Raw genomic sequence first — 21,543 nt, 5'->3', positions numbered from 1 at the left:
TTTTATTATACTAGAAATAGCCTCTAGTTATAATTCTTTAGATTTATAAGTCTAGGAAGTATATTATTTCTTATAATATAGGTAATATTATAGCCTATTTAAAGACTTAATTAGCCTATTTTTATACTCCTTTAATAGTATTTTTCTATTATAATACTATTATAGTTCTCTAGGGTCTCCTATATTATTTTTATAATTAAATACTATAAATCTTTACTTAAAATTAGTCTAGATATATATAAAGGCCTTATCAGGCTAGGTTTATAATTAGTTACCTATATTATTATAGCCCTAATTAAATAATATATGAAAGTCCCCCTCAAACACCTGTGGTATGACCCGTACACTGTGCTGAGTTCTACGCGTGCTGGCGGTTCAGAAAAACTATGGCCCGCAGGGCCATTTTTTCATTTTTGTCGCGCCATGGATCCAGATGTGTTGGTCAACCTGGTTAGATGCAAGGCTCCCTATATTATCTAGCTTTATAGTCTACTATCATGCCATAGTTGTATTCAAGGCACTCTATAGATACTATAGACAGTCTAATTAAGTGCTCTCTATGATACTAGTGAAGGTATAAAGCTATCCTAGGCTAAAAATACTGCTCTAACTATAAGACTTTGAAGCTTCTAGATAATTTTTCTCTAGCTATGCCCTATTATATAGTTATTAAGTATTTCTAGGCTAGGTATTTTAACTATTATATATATTTCTTTCTTATTATATACCTGTTTCTAATATTTTATAGCTATATAATTATAAAAATAGCTATTCTATAATTAAGTATCCCCTCCTAATAGCTTTCTTTATACCTCCTATATCTCCTATTACTAATACTCCTTCAAATCCTAAAAATTATTAATCTAAATTATATACTCTATACCCCCTAATTCTTAATTATATAAATCTAGAATATCCTTACTATAGGATTCTCTACTAGAAGAATAAGTATAATAATAATTTTATATTATATAATTCTATATTTACTAAATATTATTTATATAATATAGTCTATTTATCCCTAGTTAATACTCTATTAGATATGCATGATCTATAGTCTAGTATAGATACTAAAGTTATTAAGTTTTACTATTATATCTAGTAATATAATAGTATAGTTTATTTTATAGGTCTAATTTATTATAGAAATAACTAGATTTTAGGTTATAATTTTTTTTAAATCTATAGCTAGTTATACTATATATATGGCCCCTTACTTGCTAAGAATAGTAAGTAGTTAATATTTATATAGGTTTAGCTTTATAATCTAGTATATAGTAATAAGATCTACTATACCTGGAATCCTTGCCTTAATATATTTATTCTAGGCTATATTATATAGGTTTTTTTAGAGTATAATCTTTTTATCCTATTATATAAGATTACTCTAGAATAATTAGATATAATAGAGGTCTATAATATTCTTATTAATATTATATTTACTCCTAATATATAGTTAATTATAGAGAAAGATATAGATTATTACTATTATAATATTTTTATCTATAATAAGATTATAGCTATTATATTTAATATTATAGATAATTTTAATTAATATATCTTTTAAAATATTATTCTATAGTTATATTAGTCTAATAATAATTTAGGTTTGACTTATATTAATTTAAGCTATACCTCCTATCTCCTATTATAATATCTTATACTGTTCCTATATAGTAATACTGGCTAGTATTAAGGTTTATAGCTAGATAACCTTAATAAAGAGAGGTAAAACTCCTATACTATAATTTAAGTATTTTATACTTATTACTTATTCTAGTATCATGGGTATTTTAGTCCCTAGCTATAGGCTGGTTAGCTATAGTAGTAGTATTTAGTTAATACCTAGGCTACTATTTACTAGTCTAGGCTTAACTAGGTTAAGTAGAACTAGAATACTATATAGTCTAATCTATATATAGGTATTTAGGATACCTTAATCTATATAGATAATAATATTTATATACTTATTAATATAGGTTAGAAAGTTATCCTCCCTTTCTTTATAATTAGTAATCCTTAATATATATAATAATTATTCTAGAATATTATAGTAATCTACTAGTTTTATAGATTACTATCTTTCTTTATTACCTTTATAATAAATTCTTATTAGAATAAAATTATACAGGAACTATTACTTAACTAGATTCTAGATAATTATCTAGAGTTAGTTATATATATTTTTAAGTTAAAGCAGGCTATACTAGTTAAGGACCTATATATAAAAAATATCTTTAAAAAAGTTATTAATTAATTTTATATTATTAAGTATTAGAAGCATAATCTATTATATATATATTTATTATTCTTTCTAGAGAGCTAGGACTATTTTTTAGAGCCTTATTATATTAATTAGGTAATTTTAGTAAAGTTACCTAATCTTATAAATAATCTAGAATTATATAATCTAGTCTATACTTATATAGTCTACTAGCCTTATAGTCTAGTATTTAATCTATATACTTTATATTATAGAATAAGATTCTCTAAGAGTAATACTATTAATAAGGTTTATTATACTAAAGGTTTCCTAAAGGCCTATATATTAGAGATCTAGCCAAATAAGTATGGGTATCCTTAATATTAATACTATTATTATCCTTATATAGCCTTTAATAAAGATTTATTAGGGAGGAAGTTTCTAATTATAGATAAGTAGGTAGTCCTATATAATCTATATCTTCTAAAGTAATACTAGTCCTATATAAATATTAAGATTTATTATAGAGTTAATATAATTAAATATATTATAAAATATATTTATAAGGATCTGGACTATATAACTCTATAGATTATAGGAGTTAATAAGGTTAAAATCTATATAAAGTCTACTTATTTTAGTCTATTAAAGAGTATCTACTATATTCTATAGTTCTTATTATACTAGGAGTAGCCTCCAGTTATGGCTCTTTAAGTTCATGAGCCTGGGAAGCATGTTATTTCTTATAATATAGGTAACACCGTAGCCTGTTTAGAGACTTAATTAGCCTATTTCTGTACTTCTTTAATAGTATTTTTCTATTATAATACTACTATAGTTTTCCAGGGTCTCCTGTGTTATCTTTATAATTAGATGCTACAGATCTTTATCTAGGATTGGTCTAGATATATATGGAGGCCTTATTAGGCTGGGTTTATGATTAGTCGCCTGTATTATTACAGCCCTAATCATGGTAAGAGATTCTATATATGCTTGCTCCTAATTATCAAGATAGGCCCCACCTCTTTTAAGGACCTGTATATAGTTAATAGTATCTTATATCCAACCTTTAAGGATGCCTGCAGAGCTATAAATCTATTAGAAGATAACTATAAATAGTATGCAGCCTTTAATAAGGTAAAGGTTTATAAGGTTAGGTTAGCTCTATATAATCTTTTTATAGTTACTTTATAATTTAGTAAGCTTAGTAATCTATTAGCTCTCTAGGATGCATATAAAAATAATATCTATAATAATCTACTATATTACTTAGAGCATATAGTAGTTCCTCCAGGTCTTAATAAACTATATCTTAACCTAGGTCTCTTCCTTTTAGGCTATATTCTTCAGACTTATAGTTCTATCTTAGGGCAGTATAGTTTGCCCGCTCCCCAGGGAGTATAAGATTGTGAGCTAGATATAATACTCTAATTAGGAGGGATAGATACTAATATTATATTAAAATAGTCCCTACCAGAGGATCTAGCTAAAATTACCCTATAGTTAGTAGGTAATCTAAATAACAACCAACATGACTACTTTGACCAGGTTGTTGTAGCTATCTTTAGTAGGGCTATAGCTAGTTTCTTCCTCCAGGAGCCTGGTAGCACAGGTAAGACATTTCTCTATTAGACTATTTACTATTATTTCCAGGCTATAGGGAAGTAGGTAGTCTATATAGTTTCTTTAGGGATTACTACTTTACTCCTCTTATATAGCTATATAGCCTATTTAATATTCTATATTTCTCTTAAGTTAAATAAGGCGTCCATGTACTTTATTCCTTTATAGTCTAATCTAGCCTATTAATTGCATGAGATTAACTTAATTATTTGGGATAAAGTATTAATATAGTATTATTATAGCTTTAAAGTAGTAAATTAGATTCTTTAGGATATCTATAAGAATAATTACTTATTTAATAGAGTTCTAATTCTTATAAATAGGGACTTTACTCAGACCTTACTAGTAGTTACTAAGGTACTATAATCTATAATAATAATAGCCTATCTATAGTAGTCTCCTCTCTAATAATAATTAATAATTCTTTATCTTACCTGTAATATATGTCTACTCCTAACTAGTATAAATTATAAATATATAGACTAGCTAGGCTATATATCTTATAATCCTAGTCTAAATAGCCTAATTATCCTTCCAGGCTATATTATATAGAGCTATATAAGGACTACTAATAATCTTTATAAGTATATCTTTCTATCTATAGTCCTAGGGGGTCCTCTATATGATACTTTTTTTATAGATTAAGCTATTCTAGTAGTTTAAAATATAGGATTAAATAAGTTTAATAATAAAATTACTACCTATCTACTAGGGCTAGAAACTTCTTATTATATAATAGATAAGGCACTAATAAATAATATAGTAACTAGCTATAAGGAGTTTATCTATAACTATATTACTTTAATTAATCTTCCAGGCATGCTACCATTTACTTTATAATTAAAGAAGGGTATATTAATTATAGTATTATATAATTTATAACTAGTAGAAGGCTTTTATAATAGTACTTAGCTACTTATTATAGGTTTAGAGAAATACTTAATTATTAACTATATTTTTATAAGTAATTATATAGGGACTATTTATATAATTCTCTATATTACTCTTTATTTAAAGGCTTTAGAACTCTTCTTTAAGCTATCTTAATATTAATTTCTAGTTTATTCCTACTTTATAATAATTATTAACAAGTCCTAGAGTTAATTATTATAGACTATAAGTCTTAATCTATAATTACTAGCCTTCTCTTATAATTAGTTATATATAGTACTTTCTTATATTATAGATATTACATAGCTAATAATCTTAATAAAACTAGATATAGAGACTATATATAATATAGTCTACCTAGAGATTCTATAGTTTCTATAAGATTCTATAGTTAGTTTTCTTTCTTTTATATATTTATTAGGGGTCCTGCCCTTAATTATAGCCTATATCTAGGTTAAAATACTAAAACTAGTAAATTTTATTTACTAAATCTCTCTTATTCCTCTTTTTTATTATCCTTATTATTTACTTTCTTATCCTCCCCTAATATTATATAATTTATAGAGTCAAGATTATTATCTCTATTACTAGTTATTATAAACTCTATATTATCTATAAACTTATTAATTATTATAGCTACTATATAAGCTATAAATATAAGGCTGGCTACTACTATATTAAAATTAGTTACTATTATTATAAATAGCTAGTATATATAGTAGGCTAATAAGGCTATATAATAATATACTAGGTAATAAACTACTTTTTTATTTACTTTTTTTTCTTTATCTTTTTCTTTATTTTCTTTTTTATTCTCCTTTTTATTCTTTTCTTTATCCTCTTTTTTATCCTTTTCTTCTTCCTTACCTACTTAAACATCTACTATTAGATATATTAGCTAATATATATAGTCTATAGAAAGAATAATATACTATAGTAGGAGTAATATAAGCTATTATTATTCTAGTAATAATTAATATATATACTACTAAACTAGCCTAGAAATATTATATAATATAAAAATAAGCTAAAGTCCCTCTAGTAATATAAGTAAGTATTACCCCCTAGTTTTTTAAGGCTAGTAACCTAGATTATTATAGCCTTATAATTAACTATATAAATAATATTTAAGCTACTAAAATTAGTACTAGTAACCTATAGAACTAGCTTATAGAGAATAGAAAAAATAGATAATTTAATTATATTAGTTAATAAGTTTCTACTTATAATTATAAGATTAAGGAACTAGATAGCTAGTACTCTAATATTATTATTAATAAAAATTATATTTATAATATTATTTTAAATATTTTAGATAATTATATAGTTTTATAATCTATAATTAAGAGTAAAGACTTATATATTTTTACTAATTTATTATTTTATTTTTTTAAAAATAATTTAAATAATAAAATTACTTTATATTATATAATTTAAATAAGCTAGTTTATAAATATAATATTTATTTTTTATATTTTTTTATCCTTTATAATCTATATTAGATCTAGTATGATTTAGTAATTTGCCTTATAGCCTAACCTACAAGATGCTGAGTGTAGTAAGGGTTTATGGCTTGTTATAGTAAGAGATTCTATATATACTTGCTTCTAATTATTAAGATAGGCCCTACCTTTTTTAAAAACCTTTATATAATTAATAATATCTTATATCTAATCTTTAAGGATGCCTATAGAGCTATAAATTTATTAGAAAATAATTATAAATAATATATAGCTTTTAATAAGGTAAAGATTTATAAGATTAAGTTAGCTTTATATAATCTTTTTATAATTACTTTATAATTTAATAAGTTTAATAATTTATTAGCCCTTTAGAATATATATAAAAATAATATTTATAATAATCTATTATATTATTTAGAGTATATAATAGTTCCTCTAGGTTTTAATAAACTATATCTTAATCTAGATCTCTTCTTTTTAAACTATATTCTTTAGATTTATAATTCTACCTTAAGGTAATATAGTTTGCCCACTCCCTAGAGAGTATAAGATTACAAGCTAGATATAGTATTCTAGTTAGGAGGGGTAAATATTAATATTATATTAGAATAGTCCCTACTAGAGGATCTAGTTAAAATTACTCTATAATTAATAGGTAATCTAAATAATAACTAATATAATTACTTTAACTAGGTTATTATAGCTATTCTTAATAAGGCTATGGCTAGTTTCTTCCTCTAGGGGCTTGGTAGTATAGATAAGATATTTTTTTATTAGGCTATTTATTATTATTTCTAGACTATAGAGAAGTAAGTAATCTATATAATTTCTTTAAGAATTATTATTTTACTTCTCTTATATAACTATATAATCTATTTAATATTCTATATTTCTTTTAAGTTAAATAAAGTATCTATATACTTTATTCTTTTATAATCTAATCTAACCTATTAATTATATAAGATTAACTTAATTATCTAGGATAAAATACTAATATAGTACTATTATAATTTTAAAGTAATAAATTAGATTTTTTAAGATATTTATAAGAATAATTATTTATTTAATAGAATCTTAATTCTTATAAATAGAGACTTTACCTAGATCTTACTAGTAATTATTAAGATATTATAATCTATAATAATAGTAGCTTATTTATAGTAATCTTCTTTCTAGTAATAATTAATAATTCTTTATCTTATTTATAATATATATCTGCCCCTAACTAGTATAAATTATAAATATATAGACTAGCTAGGCTATATATTTTATAATTCTAGTTTAAATAATCTAATTATTCTTCTAGGCTATATTATATAGAGTTATATAAGAATTATTAATAATTTTTATAAGTATATCTTTTTATTTATAGTCTTAAAAGATTTTTTATATAATATTTTTTTTATAAATTAAATTATTTTAATAATCTAAAATATAGGATTAAATAAGTTTAATAATAAAATTATTATTTATTTACTAGGGCTAGAAACTCCTTATTATATAATAAATAAGATACTAATAAATAATATAATAACTAGTTATAAAGAGTTTACTTATAACTATATTATCTTAATTAATCTTCTAGGCATGCTACTATTTATTTTATAATTAAAGAAAAATATATTAATTATAATATTATATAATTTATAATTAATAAAAGGCCTTTATAATAATATTTAGCTACTTATTATAAATCTAGAGAAATATTTAATTATTAATTATATTTTTATAAGTAATTATATAAGGATTATTTATATAATTCTTTATATTATTCTTTATTTAAAGGCTTTAGAACTTTTTTTTAAACTATCTTAATATTAATTTTTAGTCTATTCTTACTTTATAATAATTATTAATAAGTCCTAGAATTAATTATTATAGATTATAAATCTTAATCTATAATTACTAGTTTTTTCTTATAATTAATTATATATAGTACTTTTTTATATTATAGATATTATATAATTAATAATTTTAATAAAATTAGATATAAAAATTATATATAATATAATTTACTTAAAAATTTTATAATTTTTATAAAATTTTATAATTAATTTTTTTTTTTATATATTTATTAGGGGTCCTACCCTTAATTATAGCCTATATTTAGGTTAAAATACTAAAATTAGTAAATTTTATTTATTAAATCTCTTTTATTTTTTTTTCTTATTATTCTTATTATTTACTTCTTTATTCTCTTTTAATATTATATAATTTATAAAGTTAAAATTATTATTTTTATTATTAATTATTATAAACTCTATATTATCTATAAATTTATTAGTTATTATAATTATTATATAAGCTATAAATATAAGATTAGCTATTATTATATTAAAACTAGTTATTATTATTATAAATAATTAATATATATAGTAGGCTAATAAGGCTATATAATAATATATTAGATAATAAATTACTTCTTTATTTATTTTTTTTTCTTTATTCTTCTTTTTATCCTCCTTTTTATTCTTCTTTTTATTTTTCTTTTTATTCTTTTCTTTATTCTCTTCCTCTTCCTTACCTACTTAAATATTTATTATTAGATATATTAGCTAATATATATAATTTATAGAAAGAATAATATATTATAATAAAAGTAATATAAGTTACTATTATTCTAGTAATAATTAGTATATATATTATTAAACTAGCCTGAGGATATTATATAATATAAAAATAAGCTAAAGTTCTTTTAGTAATATAAGTAAGTATTACCCCCTAATCTCTTAAGGCTAGTAACCTAGATTATTATAGCCTTATAATTAACTATATAAGTAGTATTTAAGCTACTAAGATTAGTACTAGTAGCCTGTAGGACTAGCTTGTAGAGGACAGGAAAGATAGATAATTTAATTATATTAGTTAATAAGTTTCTACTTATAGTTATAAGATTAAGGAACTAGATAGCTAGTACTTTAGTATTATTATTAATAGAGATTATATTTATAATACTATTTTAAATATTTTAAATAATTATATAGTTTTATAATCTATAATTAAGAATAAAGACTTATATATTTTTACTAATTTATTATTTTATTTTTTTAAAAATAATTTAAATAATAAAATTATTTTATATTATATAGTTTAAATAAGCTAATTTATAAATATAATATTTATTCTTTATATTTCTTTATCCTTTATAATCTATACTAGGTCTAGCATGGCTTAGTAATTTGCCTTACAGCCTAACCTACAAGACACCAAGCGTAGTGAGGGTTTATGGCTTGTTTACAGTAATATACTTATTTATATAAAAAATATTTCCTTATTATCCTACCTATATATGTTAATCTTAGAGAGTGTAAGAGCATGCGATTCGGGCAACATGTCTAAACCATTGGACCAAAAGGTCACTATGATCAGACCTGATGTCTGATCTACCCGAATCCCACCTTATATACCCTAGTAATCATTACCTTGGCACCAGTGCACCTAGTGCACGCCGTGACACTAGCTTTTTACTAGGCCTCTATGTATAGATATTCTTTATAAATAGTAGTACTTATTAGCCTATATAGTATTTAATTAGGCAGTATTTCCTGTTATAGCTCCTTACTTGCTATTTAGTAGCATGGCGCAGGCTCTCTTCTAATTATTAGTGTTTTACTTATAGGTAGTCAAGCTATTCTTCCACTGCTATAACCGTGCTGGAGCTCCCGATATCAGCAAGCTTGAGTAGCACCGGCTAGTAGCCATACCACGCCTTGTAAGGGGACATTCCTGATAACGCGTTTTTCGCGTTATTGTACGCGAATTCTGCCATGCCCAGCCAGTCTGACCAGTGGCTGACCTTAGAGAGATTCGCAGAGTGGTGGTGGTGGTGGTGGTGGTGGTTGACCTTTTTTTTTTTTTTTTTTTTTTTTTCGCACCGTCTCGGCCAGAGTCAACGCCAGAAAGGCTGGCCAAGACTAGGTACATATATATATATCTCAATCAAGCACAACTTCTCAATGGTTGATTTGGTTTTGTTGCTCTCCAACAGCTAGAGGGAGGGAGTCGGTGAGGTTATTCTTTTTTATTCTAGCTAGGAATTAATACTAGGTACATATTGCTACGAAAAAGTACTCCGTATGTTAGCTATTTCATTCCCTTTCTGGGTCTACTCTCTAGAATGTGTGTAGGTCGTGGGTTGCCGTTGTGGGCAAGATCAGGCAGGGGTGTTGGTGGGATTTCCTAGGGAAGTAAGTGGCTTCTTCTGATCATCAACAATTGTGCTGAAGGTTCCAAAGGGTTGGAATCAGAACAGAGATACGCTCGGGTAACCAAACCAATGATGGCTTTACGCTCTAAGTATCTGGTTATGGCTACAGCTCCCGGTTTCAATTTCAAACTAACCCCAGGGAAGAAATGCAAGGGAAAGAACCTAATGAAGAGTAATTTGAATCGTGTTTTGGCTTTCTTATCCTTAATAATACAAGATAGAACGCAACAAGTGCTCCTACACTCAGGATGGATATCTCACTGAAAAAGTAAAGAAACAAGCAACCAAGCAACACAAGAAATGAAAATCCCAAGAGAGAACAAGAAAGAAATACTTTAACATAAGCTCGAGCATGAGTTTCTCCTAATAAACAAAAGAAATAGGGGGGGGGGGGGGGGGGAAGAAAAAAAAAAGGTGACATCAGGCGTGTATGTACCAAGTACGACGACAAGAAAACAAGAGTCACTGAATGGGATAAAGAACAGAAATAAAAAGCAACAAAATCTCAATAAGCACCTAGACTCCAGCCACATGCAAATAAATGCTTCGAGTGGTCTATAATAATATAACAGAAGCAAAATAAAGCAAACGAAGCAGAGCAAAAGCGTAGTGTACATGTTCTCCCCATGGACGCCAAACAACCCCCCGAAAAAAAAATTCGACCAGTTAGAATGAGGGTATTTCGCAAATGACAAAACAAGGCAGTTCGGTTATGGTGGATAATGCTGGCGTCGGTCGAGAGACTTTTCAATCATGAAATATGTGGGGGGGGGGGTTCTTTTTTTTCGTTTGAAAACGCCGATGAAGGGAGATAAAAGGCTACAGCGGGTATCTTATATCTTGTTCTGCGGGACTTTTGAGCAACTGCCTAGGGCGACGTATGTGTTAAAAAAAAAAAACCATAATTGATGGAGTAGTGGATTATGACTGGCTTTGGCTAGATCGGGAGCGTCGAGATGTAGACCTCCTGCTGCGGTTGGATGGCTCACGAGCAGGGGGGGCATGCTCAAAGAAAGGAAGGAGATCGGGATTTTGGCTAGGAGGAGTTGATGAGGATGCGAGATAATTGGGAACAATATTGTCGTCGGCGGCTGTCTCGGGATGGATCTCGATGCCTTGTTGTTTATTTAACCCATTGTTGAAGTCAACCCTGAAGGGTTCTCCCCCTTCTGTTGTCCTCTCAATAGGTGACCAACCCGCGATGCTACCTGCCACCACGCCTGCCATTGCAGCGGCGGGTCCGAAGGTCGAGTTCGACCGGGAACGAGTACGCCTTCTGGATCGCGACTCTGGAGTTGCGGGTAGCGGAGGAGTGCCTTCGTTATTCTCCCCGATGGGAGTTCCAGGGATTGAGTTTTCTCGGGATCGTGAACCGCTGCGTGATCTCGGGAGCAATTCCTCGGGATGCTGCAACTTGTGCTTCAAGTGCTTCAATCGCCCTCCGCGAACCGTCTTCAAGAATTTCAGCTGGTCTCGGATTTCCTCCAATGCGGGGTTCCACTCGAAGCGTCGGTCCTCGTCAGATACCACAAGCTCCGGGCGCTTCTTGCGGCCTTTGAATGTAGGGATAAACTTGCGAATGAATTCATCTGGAATGAGACGAATTACCACGGCGACTGGCAGTGAGAGCACACCGAGAACGAGGCAGACCCCCCATTGAGCTCCAGTGAGTTTGGTAACAGAGAAAGCGTGTCCACCAACGAAGATGATCAATATCTGGCCACCGACGATGATAACCTGAATTCCAATAAACCATTTGTTTTGCCAGAGACCCTCAAAGATGTTGAAATTGTTATCCAGGCGGCGGGAGCTGGAATTCGGTCAGCCGCTGGTGTCTCTAGGAAATAGCGTGGAATGGATCATGACTTACTTCCATTGATTAAAGATTTGCATCCAGACAAAAGTGTTGAACACCACCGTTTTGAGGACTGTGTCCCCACTGCTATCAGAAAAGTCGATTATGGATTTCAGGATAGGCTTTCCCGCAAAGTTCAGGATAAGCGTGACGACCATCTGATAGATACTCTGCCCAATAATCATCTTCCACATGGTTAGGCTTATAAGAGGTGCGGATTTCGGCTCGGGTCGGCGATTCAGAACGTATGGGGATGGAGGGTCGGTTGCTGGAAGAATGATAAGGGTTAAAATGCATATCAAACCGTTCTCTTAAAATCGAAACTTACCCAGTGCAAGAGCTGCAAAGGTATCCATAATCAGATTGACCCAGAGAAGCTGGACAGCGGTCAACACAGACTCCTCGTCACCACTAGCTACTGCAGAGATAAACGTAAGAAGGACCGCCGTGATATTGACGGTGATTTGGAACTAGATTATTCATGAGTCCGTATATCAATCAACAAAGCTCAGAAAAGACCTACCTGCAAAAACTTCTTCACAGCATCATTCACAGTTCTACCCCAAGCCATAGCCTTGATAATAGAAGTGAAATTATCATCCATCAAGATAATGTCTGAGGCCTCCTTGGCAACTTCAGTGCCGGTGATGCCCATGGAAAACCCAACATCTGCAGTCTTGAGAGCTTGAGCATCATTGGTACCATCTCCCGTTACGGCAACTGTCTCGCCTAGCTTCTTCAGCTGAGAAACGAGAATTTTCTTATCATCCGGACTAGATCTCGCTAGAACTTGGAGCCGGGGGATAATTTGGGTCATCTGTTTCGTGTTGAGTTTTCGAAATTTAGGTCCTTCAATTGCGATTCCTCCAGGAGTAAAAATGCCACATTCCTGTGCAATGGCCTTGGCAGTAATGATGTTATCACCGGTGACCATGCGCACGAAAACTCCTGCGCGTTGGCACTGGTGCACGGACTCTGTGACCCCAGGTCGCAGAGGGTCCTGAATACCAAAGACTCCAAACATGACCATGTCCTTGAAGATGTAGTCGAAAACTGCAAGCGAATGGTCCTCCTCCTGGGTTGGTGCTCCCCGGGGAGGCCACTGGCTGAAATCGCGGTAAAGCAGGCCGATAGTTCGCAAAGAATGAGAGGCATAATGGGTGATAATTGTATCCAAGGTAGAGCGATCTTTATCGGATAGAGGATCCTCAGATAGATCTTGGGTGGGATCTCGAACGATTCGGGTCGACTTCGCAAGCAACACTTCCGACGCGCCTTTGACCAGCATTCGGTATCTTCCATCGTCGAGCCTTACTACCACCGCCATACACTTGCGTTTCGAATCGAAGGGGACCATCTGCACAATGCTGGCATTATTACGGGCTTCGCTAAGGGATCCTAGCCCGAGGTACGTTCTGGCAAAACCTAGTAGGGCGGTTTCGGTCTTGGATCCGATAAATGTCGTTGTCCCTTCCTGTTCTCCTTCAAATGCGGTGGAGTTCAGCACAATCGAGGCAAGTAGAAGCTCCTTCGACGTGGCGGAAAGGCTCGCTGTGAATTCTGAGGGAGACAGTATGTTTCCTGAATTGCTGGTCTGCTCCCCATCCTCGCCCGTAGGAGAGGAGCCAGCGGACTTGTCTCCAAATTTAGAGTCCAGGCCTAGTGTGGCGGCAACCGCAGTCATTTTGTTCTCGGTCAGTGTGCCCGTCTTATCCGAGCAGATAGTTGTCGCATTCCCCATGGTTTCGCAAGCTCTTAGCAGGCGAACCAAATTATTATCCTTCAGCATTCGTGTGGTAGCAAATGCAAGTGCCAGAGTCACAGCTAGGGGCAGGCCTTCCGGAACTGCAACCACAATGACCGTCACCGCCACAATGAATATCTGCAGGAAAGCTTGACCCTTCTGGTCGGCCCCATCAATGCTTTTCAAGGTAGCAAGGAACTTGATGAAGAGCACAACAAACAACAGTAAGCCAGCTGCAAGACCAAGCTTTGCAATGTACTCGGCCAGCACATTGAGTTTGGTCTGGAGAGGGGTCGTCTGGCCCTCGTCATGCAGGGACATCAAGGTCTTGCCATATGTCGAATAAGGGCCCACAGCAGTAACCAGAAAAGTTCCTACGCCCTCCGACACTTTGGCGCCAGAGACAATGAAGGGGTCTTGTTTTGCAAGGTTCTCGTGCTGGTCAATAGCACGATAGACTTCGTGGGCTCCGGTTTTGCGGAGCAGGTCTGATTCACCAGTGGCAGAGGACTCGTCGCACTTGACATTGTGGCCGTCGACAAAAATGCCATCAACCGGAACAAGGTCACCAGGTTCGAGGTACATGATATCACCAACTAAAATATCATGGATAGAGATCTCGGACATCTTCGCGGAGCGGACCACTTTGACCATCCTATCATCTTTCTTTTTGTTGAGTTTCACGAACTGGCGTTCCTTCTGCCAGTCGTTGGCCGCACCGACCACCACCACAATCAGAATAGCGACGATGATGGCGACGCCTTCCACCCATTGTACCCGTGGTTCACCAGGCTTTGCGGAGACGGACTGGTAAATTCCCAAGGCGAGGGAAATGATTGCCGCAATCGTCAGCAAAATCAACACTTTGTCGTTGTAGGCGATCCATGCTAGTTCCAGAATGGTCTTGGTCTTCTTTTCGGGGAGCTTATTTTCGCCAAAGATGCGTCTCCGGTCGGTGAAGGCGTTCCCCGTGTGCTTTGTGGAGCTAGTATGTGTCCTAGTAGGCTCTGGAGGTGCAGGTTCGGCAGCCGACTTGGGTACCGAGTCGGGGCTCATCGGCGCCGTTGCATCTTCGAAACTGATCGTACCGTCCAATTCGGTTTCATCGAGGCTCAACCCACTGCGCAAATCGGTCCGTAATCCTTTTTCAAGGCCAGCAATTCCACCCAGTGCGTAAAATGCTCCCAAGCTCTTCGGGTTCAAGAGCTTATTCAGCTGGCCTGGGGAAAAGGCGAACTTGTTTTGCAGCACCTGAAATTCAGCTTCGCGTCCTGGGTCTGGTTGAAGGGCGTCCTCGTAGTTTTCGATTGTGGCTTTTGTCGAACTGCCATGCGATCCATTTGCCACATGAGTTTCCCCCGAAATCGATCCCGACTGGTACGAGTCCTCCGACTCCAGCGAATTCCCCCGCGACCTGGTACCTGGTACAGCTAAGTAGTTGGAGTTGGACATGGATTCTACCATGTTTGAGGTAGGAGACGAAAAGTTATGCGGTGAAGTCGGTCTACTGTCGTGGTCCCTACCTTCGGACGAGGCAAATGACCGGATGGAGGGTGCCGAACGGACGTCTGAGGGAGAAACACTGCCGCTGTTTAGAAGCGCGCTGGTATCAGTTGTATCGGCATTGTTGGCAGATCGGGGTGCTGAATGTTGGGATGAACCGGAGACCTGAGGCGGCAGGGGGTTGTGATCTGAAACTGAAGTCACGGCCGAGGTATCGATTGTAATTGTAGGCGCTCTTTCACGACGGAGCGGCGCCGAAGCCGGTGGCCTGGCCTCATTTTCATTCGATGTGCGAGGGTCCGACATGGTCGGTCAAAGGGGTAGTAAGAGAAGACCCACCCTTGCTAGTTTGGTCTCAGGAAGCCAGGAAGCCAGGAAAGCAGGAAAGCAGAATGGCGAAGGGATGGTTGATATCAATAAGAATGTGGTCCGGGAAGGAGCAACTAGAAGTTATGCCACTGTTTCATACACCGGGTCGTGGAGTAAATATCATTGATGATGATGATGATGATGATGTCCAACTCCGACTCAAGGGAATTGAATGAGATGGTCCATGTGGACGAAGTGGTGGTTAGCCAGGACGAGGGGTCCTTGTGTTGAGGGAAGCAAATTCCGAGGAAACACAAGGCTTGCTATTGAATGCCCAACGTTGTGATAATACCACCACGCCCATCGACATCCACAGATACGCAAGAAAGGGATATGAATGAGATGGGAGAAAGGTAAAGAGGGACAGAGAGCAATCAAGGGATTGAAAAGGAAAAGACAGCTCCGGTAGAGTAGGTTCCAATGAGAAGGAGATCAAAGAGGAGAGAGAGAGAGAGAGAGAGAGAGAGAGAGACCCTGAAGCCAAGAAAGAAATCATCAAATGAAGCCAATCATGGAGATATTCACGGCCGCCCAATTCAAGCCGTCACCCCCACAAGGATCCACCAAAACTTGTCCAGACTTCCATAAAGCTCTAGTGATCCTTATCTTATAACTTAATTAATTTCCTTCACTTCAGAAAAGAAGAATCCTTGGAAAGTCCCATTAGCTATCCCTATATTGAGAATCTAGAAAACTTCCAAGAGGTCCAGCATACCAAGTGAGAAATCTGGTTGATTCCCACCAAAATGAACCGGACCCCCAATTATTCCCTTTGCTGTAACCTTACTCGCTGCTTCCAGTTTTGCACTGCCTCACTCTTTTTTATGGATTTATTAATTAGTTTTTTTGAATCAGTCTCTCGAACCCCTATTGAACGAATTCTTCTTCTTCGACCAAATTTTTCTTTTTAGAATAATGAATCATCATGCAACAATAAAATCCTCCATCCGTTGTAGTCCTTGGCAAGAGGGCTGTGCAAAAAGACTCCATCCAGCCACATCCACCTTACAGTATCACAGAGTAACTCCGTATCTACTGAAGTTATAATGGAGACGAGGACAGACTTCGCATCACGTATGCATGACCGGATTCGGTATCTAACCAGGTTCTTTCTCGCATAAATAGTACATCCTCTAGTAAATATCACGGCCTGCACCCTTCCCCCCCCCCCCCCCCCCCTTTTTCTCTCAAAAAGAAAAGTAACCGGGCAAGTCAGATGTTCCGCATATGGACTAAATAATCATATCATGTCAATCATGAGGCTGGGACCCTTTGGGGGCATCGTGGAAGATTCCTTGCTGGGCGTTGAGCTCTTTAGTTACTGATATAGTATATCGATCCATGGATTCATTAACTTCTACCTCACGTTTGCTTCCTGCTCCTCAACCCCTGTGCTTTTCACATCGATGCCGTGATACATAGAGGGTGTGTTACCACCAAGCTGAAAGGCTCTGGGAGGAACATCTCTCTGGTACTCTCACTCCTGGAGTCCCGGAATTCTGTTTACTATACATATTCGGTGTTCGGAGGGATTACGAGTGATAATCGACCGTTCCACTCGCCAAAACCACGCAGGTTATATTGATTCCCGGAAAAGAGTCCCAAGGTACTCATGGCATTGAACTTCCTCATCCTTATCCTCAATAATCCCATGTCAAGGAAGCACATATATCCCAAGACACACCGGGTATAGCCAAATTGCACTCTCTACGGCACCGATGCGCAGCGGGAAAAGCCACGCTTTCGGATTTCAGACTTTTGAGATGATGAGATAGGTATCCAATAAGTCTAATCAACAATAGACAAAGTCAATCATTATCCTTCTATCCCCTACTGTTGACTGGCTCGTGAGAAAAAGTCCTCCTTTTGAATCCTGTCCAGATGCAATTACCTCCCAAAACATTAGATAGAAAAGAGACATGGAAGGTGAAACAAGGAAACGAATAAAATGGGTCAAGGAGGCGGTGCTCGTTCGGAATGTACAGTACACGCTGATCCACTATCATTCATGGTACACTTCACTACGCCTCACGGAGCACTTCGTTCTCCTCGTCCGCCGGCAGTTCCACATTCCAGATGCCTAAAGACTCGCCGCCTAACAGTCTCGTATTCGACTTCGCACGTGCATTGACCATGGCTTTGCTGGACAGGGCCAACGCGTCCACCAGCTCCGCCATTCGTTGGGACGACACGAAGCTGCGCGTCAGGTACTCGTTCTCAGCTACCTGCATCGCCAGGTTCATACACTGCACCAGGATATCACTGCTAATAACATGCGCCGAGTAGTATAGAGCGCTGTGGTAGTCGAGGAACAATTCTGGGATGTAGGTATTTCGGATCTCCTCCAGCTCGGCTTGTTCGGCTTCTGGAAGCACCAACCAAATTAGCTTCCTGCAAGACTCTTGAATAGGATCAGTCCATTCTCACCATCTTGAGCATTAATGAGCCACTCATAGAGTACAGCGTCGATATGCTGACTGACTTCATCTAGGGCGTCCTGTAAATCTGCCTTCAGGCCCTTGACGGTGCCAGAGTCCCGTCGGCGTTTTGTTCTATATGCATACGTTAGTATAGACTCTGGGCTGACAGGTACAAAGCACGTACTTGTCAAGTTTGTCGCAGATAACCGCAAACTTCTCTAGAGCATCAAATGCAAGTATAAGCTCTTCGAGATCACGCATGGTCTGTGACTGTTCGGACAAAAGCCTTGTCTGGCTAGTGGATGGCAAGCCACTACCCGAGGACTTGTTCCGCTTATGCCCAAATACTCGTGTTTTGCTTGGGCTCGAAGACTCCGGAGTATTAGGCTCAACTCCATCCTCGACATCCATGAGGAAATCGGCAACATCAAATCCAAACGATTCTCGAGATATGTCGGACAATCGCATGCGCCTGCTCAGCTCTCGGGCTGCGGGGAGTTTGCCGGTGGCTATGAACCGTGTTAGCATTACTTTCAAGATTGATTTATGAGCCCAAAAGACGTACTGTAAAACTTGCGGTAAAGTAGAGCACCCAGGTAGCAGATTCTACCCCACTGTCCTTCAATATACCTGAGCCATTCGAGGCTGCGTATGATTCGTTCGTCTTCCCTCGAGAGGTCTGTTCCGATAAAATCCTTTTTTACCGGCGCTAATTCACGGTTTCCATCCTTGCGACTGATGACTTTCGGGTAGCGCCTCACAGCCCTGGAATGCTCAACAGAAGAGACACTAGAAGTGATCCACGTCCATTGATCTCGAAGGACAGCTTCGACGTCAACATCATGCTTATGCATCAACTTCACCTGAAGCCTCCTCTCCCTAGGGTCAGTGATTTCAATAAGGATTTGTCCCATAACAGAATGGGTCAAATGGGTTGGGAGAAGAGAAGCGTAAAGCGGAATGATTTCAAGAATACCAGCCTCCTCCAGGTTGGCAATATAACCAATGACGTTCACAGATGCGGTATCGAAAAACTGAGTGTCGACGCGCACATAGCCGAGGGAGCTAGCGATGATATAGAGGTGAGTAGCGATCCTCAGCGCATCACTATCCTCAGCGGCGATAAGGAGAGAGTCGTCAACAAATGTTGGCGATAGATCAGGCACAAAGGTAGAGTGCTCCTTGTTCAACGCCGCTTGCGATACAGCTTTAGCCAGAGACGTGAAAAATGAGTCATATCCCTTCCCCAAGATTGCGGCTTGGATTGTGCGATACGGGTTGCGAGCTTCGCCGCCAATTCGATCATTACCCTTGGTATACTGCACAAACTTATTGAAGTCTGCATAGCCGACGGGTTCAGGGGTGAAGCCTACGGACGTCGTAGGAGAATGGTTAAGTTTTCTCTGGAACTGCTTGCAGAACCCTCGGTAGCGAGAAAGAAGGACATTGTTGAAATAGACGTAGAGATAGTCATCCCAACTTTGACAGACTTTGAAGGCTGCTTCCGTCTCACCGCACAACAGTGCATAAACGGCACGCTCGAAATCTTCGGTTTTGGGGTCCCGCGCCAGACTAGAGCAGGCGGCTCGCCACGAATCTTGAGACCGCCAGTTCATCATGCGAGTTGCGCCATCGTCAATGGGTGTATTCCCTCCGCCAGAGTTCCCATCGACGCTCGAGCCGCAAATGCTCACTGCCCGCCAATTCTCAAGCCGCTCTGCCGACCAATCTCTAATTTTAGTCCAGTTTTCTCCCTGTCTTAGCAGCTTCCAGCACGTCATCCAGGTAGCACGCTCATAGAACTGGTCCTGTTTCTGAAGGTTCTGCTTCTGACGAGTGACAGCATCTGGGTCTAGCTGGGTAATTAGAGGTTCAGACTGTTCAGACGTCAGAAGCGAAGCGGTAACCCCGGGGTCATTTGGCTCAAGAGGCTGAGGCCAAGCGCGCAGTCGCTTTTGGCCCTTAATAGTCTCCTTCGTATAAAGCCAGCCATGAGACCAAAGACCCTGTCCTCGTTCTGCTTGTGCCTCTAACTCCGATATTAAAGAATCAATATCTTGGCTAGAGAATCGGGCGGTGTGCTCCAACCATTTCATTGTGACCATACATTCTAGCGCATATTGGTCTGCCTTCAAGAATTGGTCCCAAACTTCTCGATCAGTAGAATATCGGTGAAGCTTCTGAAAGACAGTTTCCTGTGTCTGGCGGAAACTAGCTCTGCTAGAAGGGCCATCGACACTGATCAGGTTCAGGAGAAGCTTCCAAGTGTTTGCTTCCAACTGTAACCGCTGAAGCTCTTCCTCCGTCTTAGGATCATTTGATGTAATGCCATTACCCCGGCTAGAACTCCATCCCATCTTCGCTCTCTTTAGGGTATTCTGCTTCGAAAGGTCGTGGATGGCATCTTCCGCGATGGTTTGGTAGTCTTTCACTAATTGGTAAACGGCTTGGTAATTCCCTAACTCGTTGGCGCGATTGCCCTTTTGTTTGAACCGGTCTAGCTTTTCTGCAAAAGCTTCGATTTGGCGCGTAACCCGGTCCGCAGTTCGTCGAAGGGGATGTAATGCCTGTTGTGCGCCGGCTGAAGTGAAGAATTCCGAAGCAGTCACGTCAAATCCGCCTGAAGCATGGTCAGCCCCGTGTTCATTCTGAATCCCAGAAGCAAACGCACGTTGTCCATTTGTAGTTGCAACTAAATCAAGAGGCGATTCGCTTCCATTCATATCTTCGATGGACTGGTCCTCCTCCTCGTCTCCATTTTCATCCCCATCAGCCATTTCCTCCTCCTCATCACTGTTGAACTCAAGGTCCTCTTCGTCTATTTCCTCCTCTTCATCCTCCATAGGCTCATCATCGTCATCATCAATCTCAATAACCGCTGGGTGGGTTGTGGGCCTTTGGTTACGCTACAAACAACCGATGGTAAATCAGCAGGCGCATCGCCTAAGAATCAAGCTTGAACACAAGAACTCACGTTTAATGAAGTGAAGCCAGAGGCAGGACCGGCTGGGCCGGTAGCTCTGCTCAGTGGAGCCATCAGCTTCCGAGGGAATCAAAAGACGAGATTCCCAGATACCGAACTGGGAAGAAACAATTTCAGCGGCTCGTCAGGGCTCGGGGAATCCAGTCTGTCTGCTGTCTTGAGTTGTCACGGCATGAATTCTTGTTGGCCGGGAGGCGTGTTTTGGGTAACCCGGTGCTAAGCCAAATACGGACTAGCGCATCAAGCGCGCACGCATTAAAAAGAATTTCTCGGATTCCTTCA

General features: G+C 36.7%; 3 protein-coding genes across 3 annotated transcripts; 1 reads left to right on the top strand and 2 right to left on the bottom strand.

Moving 5' to 3' along the window:
- Window positions 1-3,151: 3,151 nt before the first annotated feature.
- On the top strand, window positions 3,152-3,313 carry P175DRAFT_0402642 (uncharacterized protein; the record flags this gene model as incomplete). The annotated part of the gene is made up of 1 exon (XM_040892997.1): window positions 3,152-3,313. A coding segment is annotated over one exon (162 nt), but the record flags the coding sequence as incomplete, so codon positions are not given.
- Window positions 3,314-11,308: 7,995 nt separating this feature from the next.
- On the bottom strand, window positions 11,309-15,795 carry pmcA (putative P-type calcium ATPase; the record flags this gene model as incomplete). The annotated part of the gene is made up of 4 exons (XM_040893519.1): window positions 11,309-12,197; window positions 12,258-12,510; window positions 12,571-12,712; window positions 12,766-15,795. The coding sequence occupies 4 exons, from the start codon at window positions 15,793-15,795 to the stop codon at window positions 11,309-11,311; spliced, it is 4,314 nt and encodes a 1,437-aa protein (XP_040753979.1).
- A 2,084-nt stretch (window positions 15,796-17,879) lies between these two features.
- Window positions 17,880-21,315, bottom strand: P175DRAFT_0529653 (nucleoporin Nup84/Nup107 family protein; the record flags this gene model as incomplete). Its single annotated transcript, XM_040899706.1, has 6 exons — window positions 17,880-18,223; window positions 18,286-18,410; window positions 18,463-18,787; window positions 18,844-20,898; window positions 20,950-21,184; window positions 21,253-21,315. 6 exons carry the CDS (start codon window positions 21,313-21,315, stop codon window positions 17,880-17,882), a joined length of 3,147 nt encoding a protein of 1,048 aa, XP_040753978.1.
- Window positions 21,316-21,543: the final 228 nt, after the last annotated feature.

Source organism: Aspergillus ochraceoroseus (genome assembly GCF_002846915.1).
Source record: "Aspergillus ochraceoroseus IBT 24754 chromosome Unknown P175scaffold_2, whole genome shotgun sequence".
NCBI classification, from domain to species: domain Eukaryota; kingdom Fungi; phylum Ascomycota; class Eurotiomycetes; order Eurotiales; family Aspergillaceae; genus Aspergillus; species Aspergillus ochraceoroseus.
The sequence above is the reverse complement of the archived record's forward strand: the minus strand, read 5'-3'. Positions and strand labels throughout refer to the sequence as shown.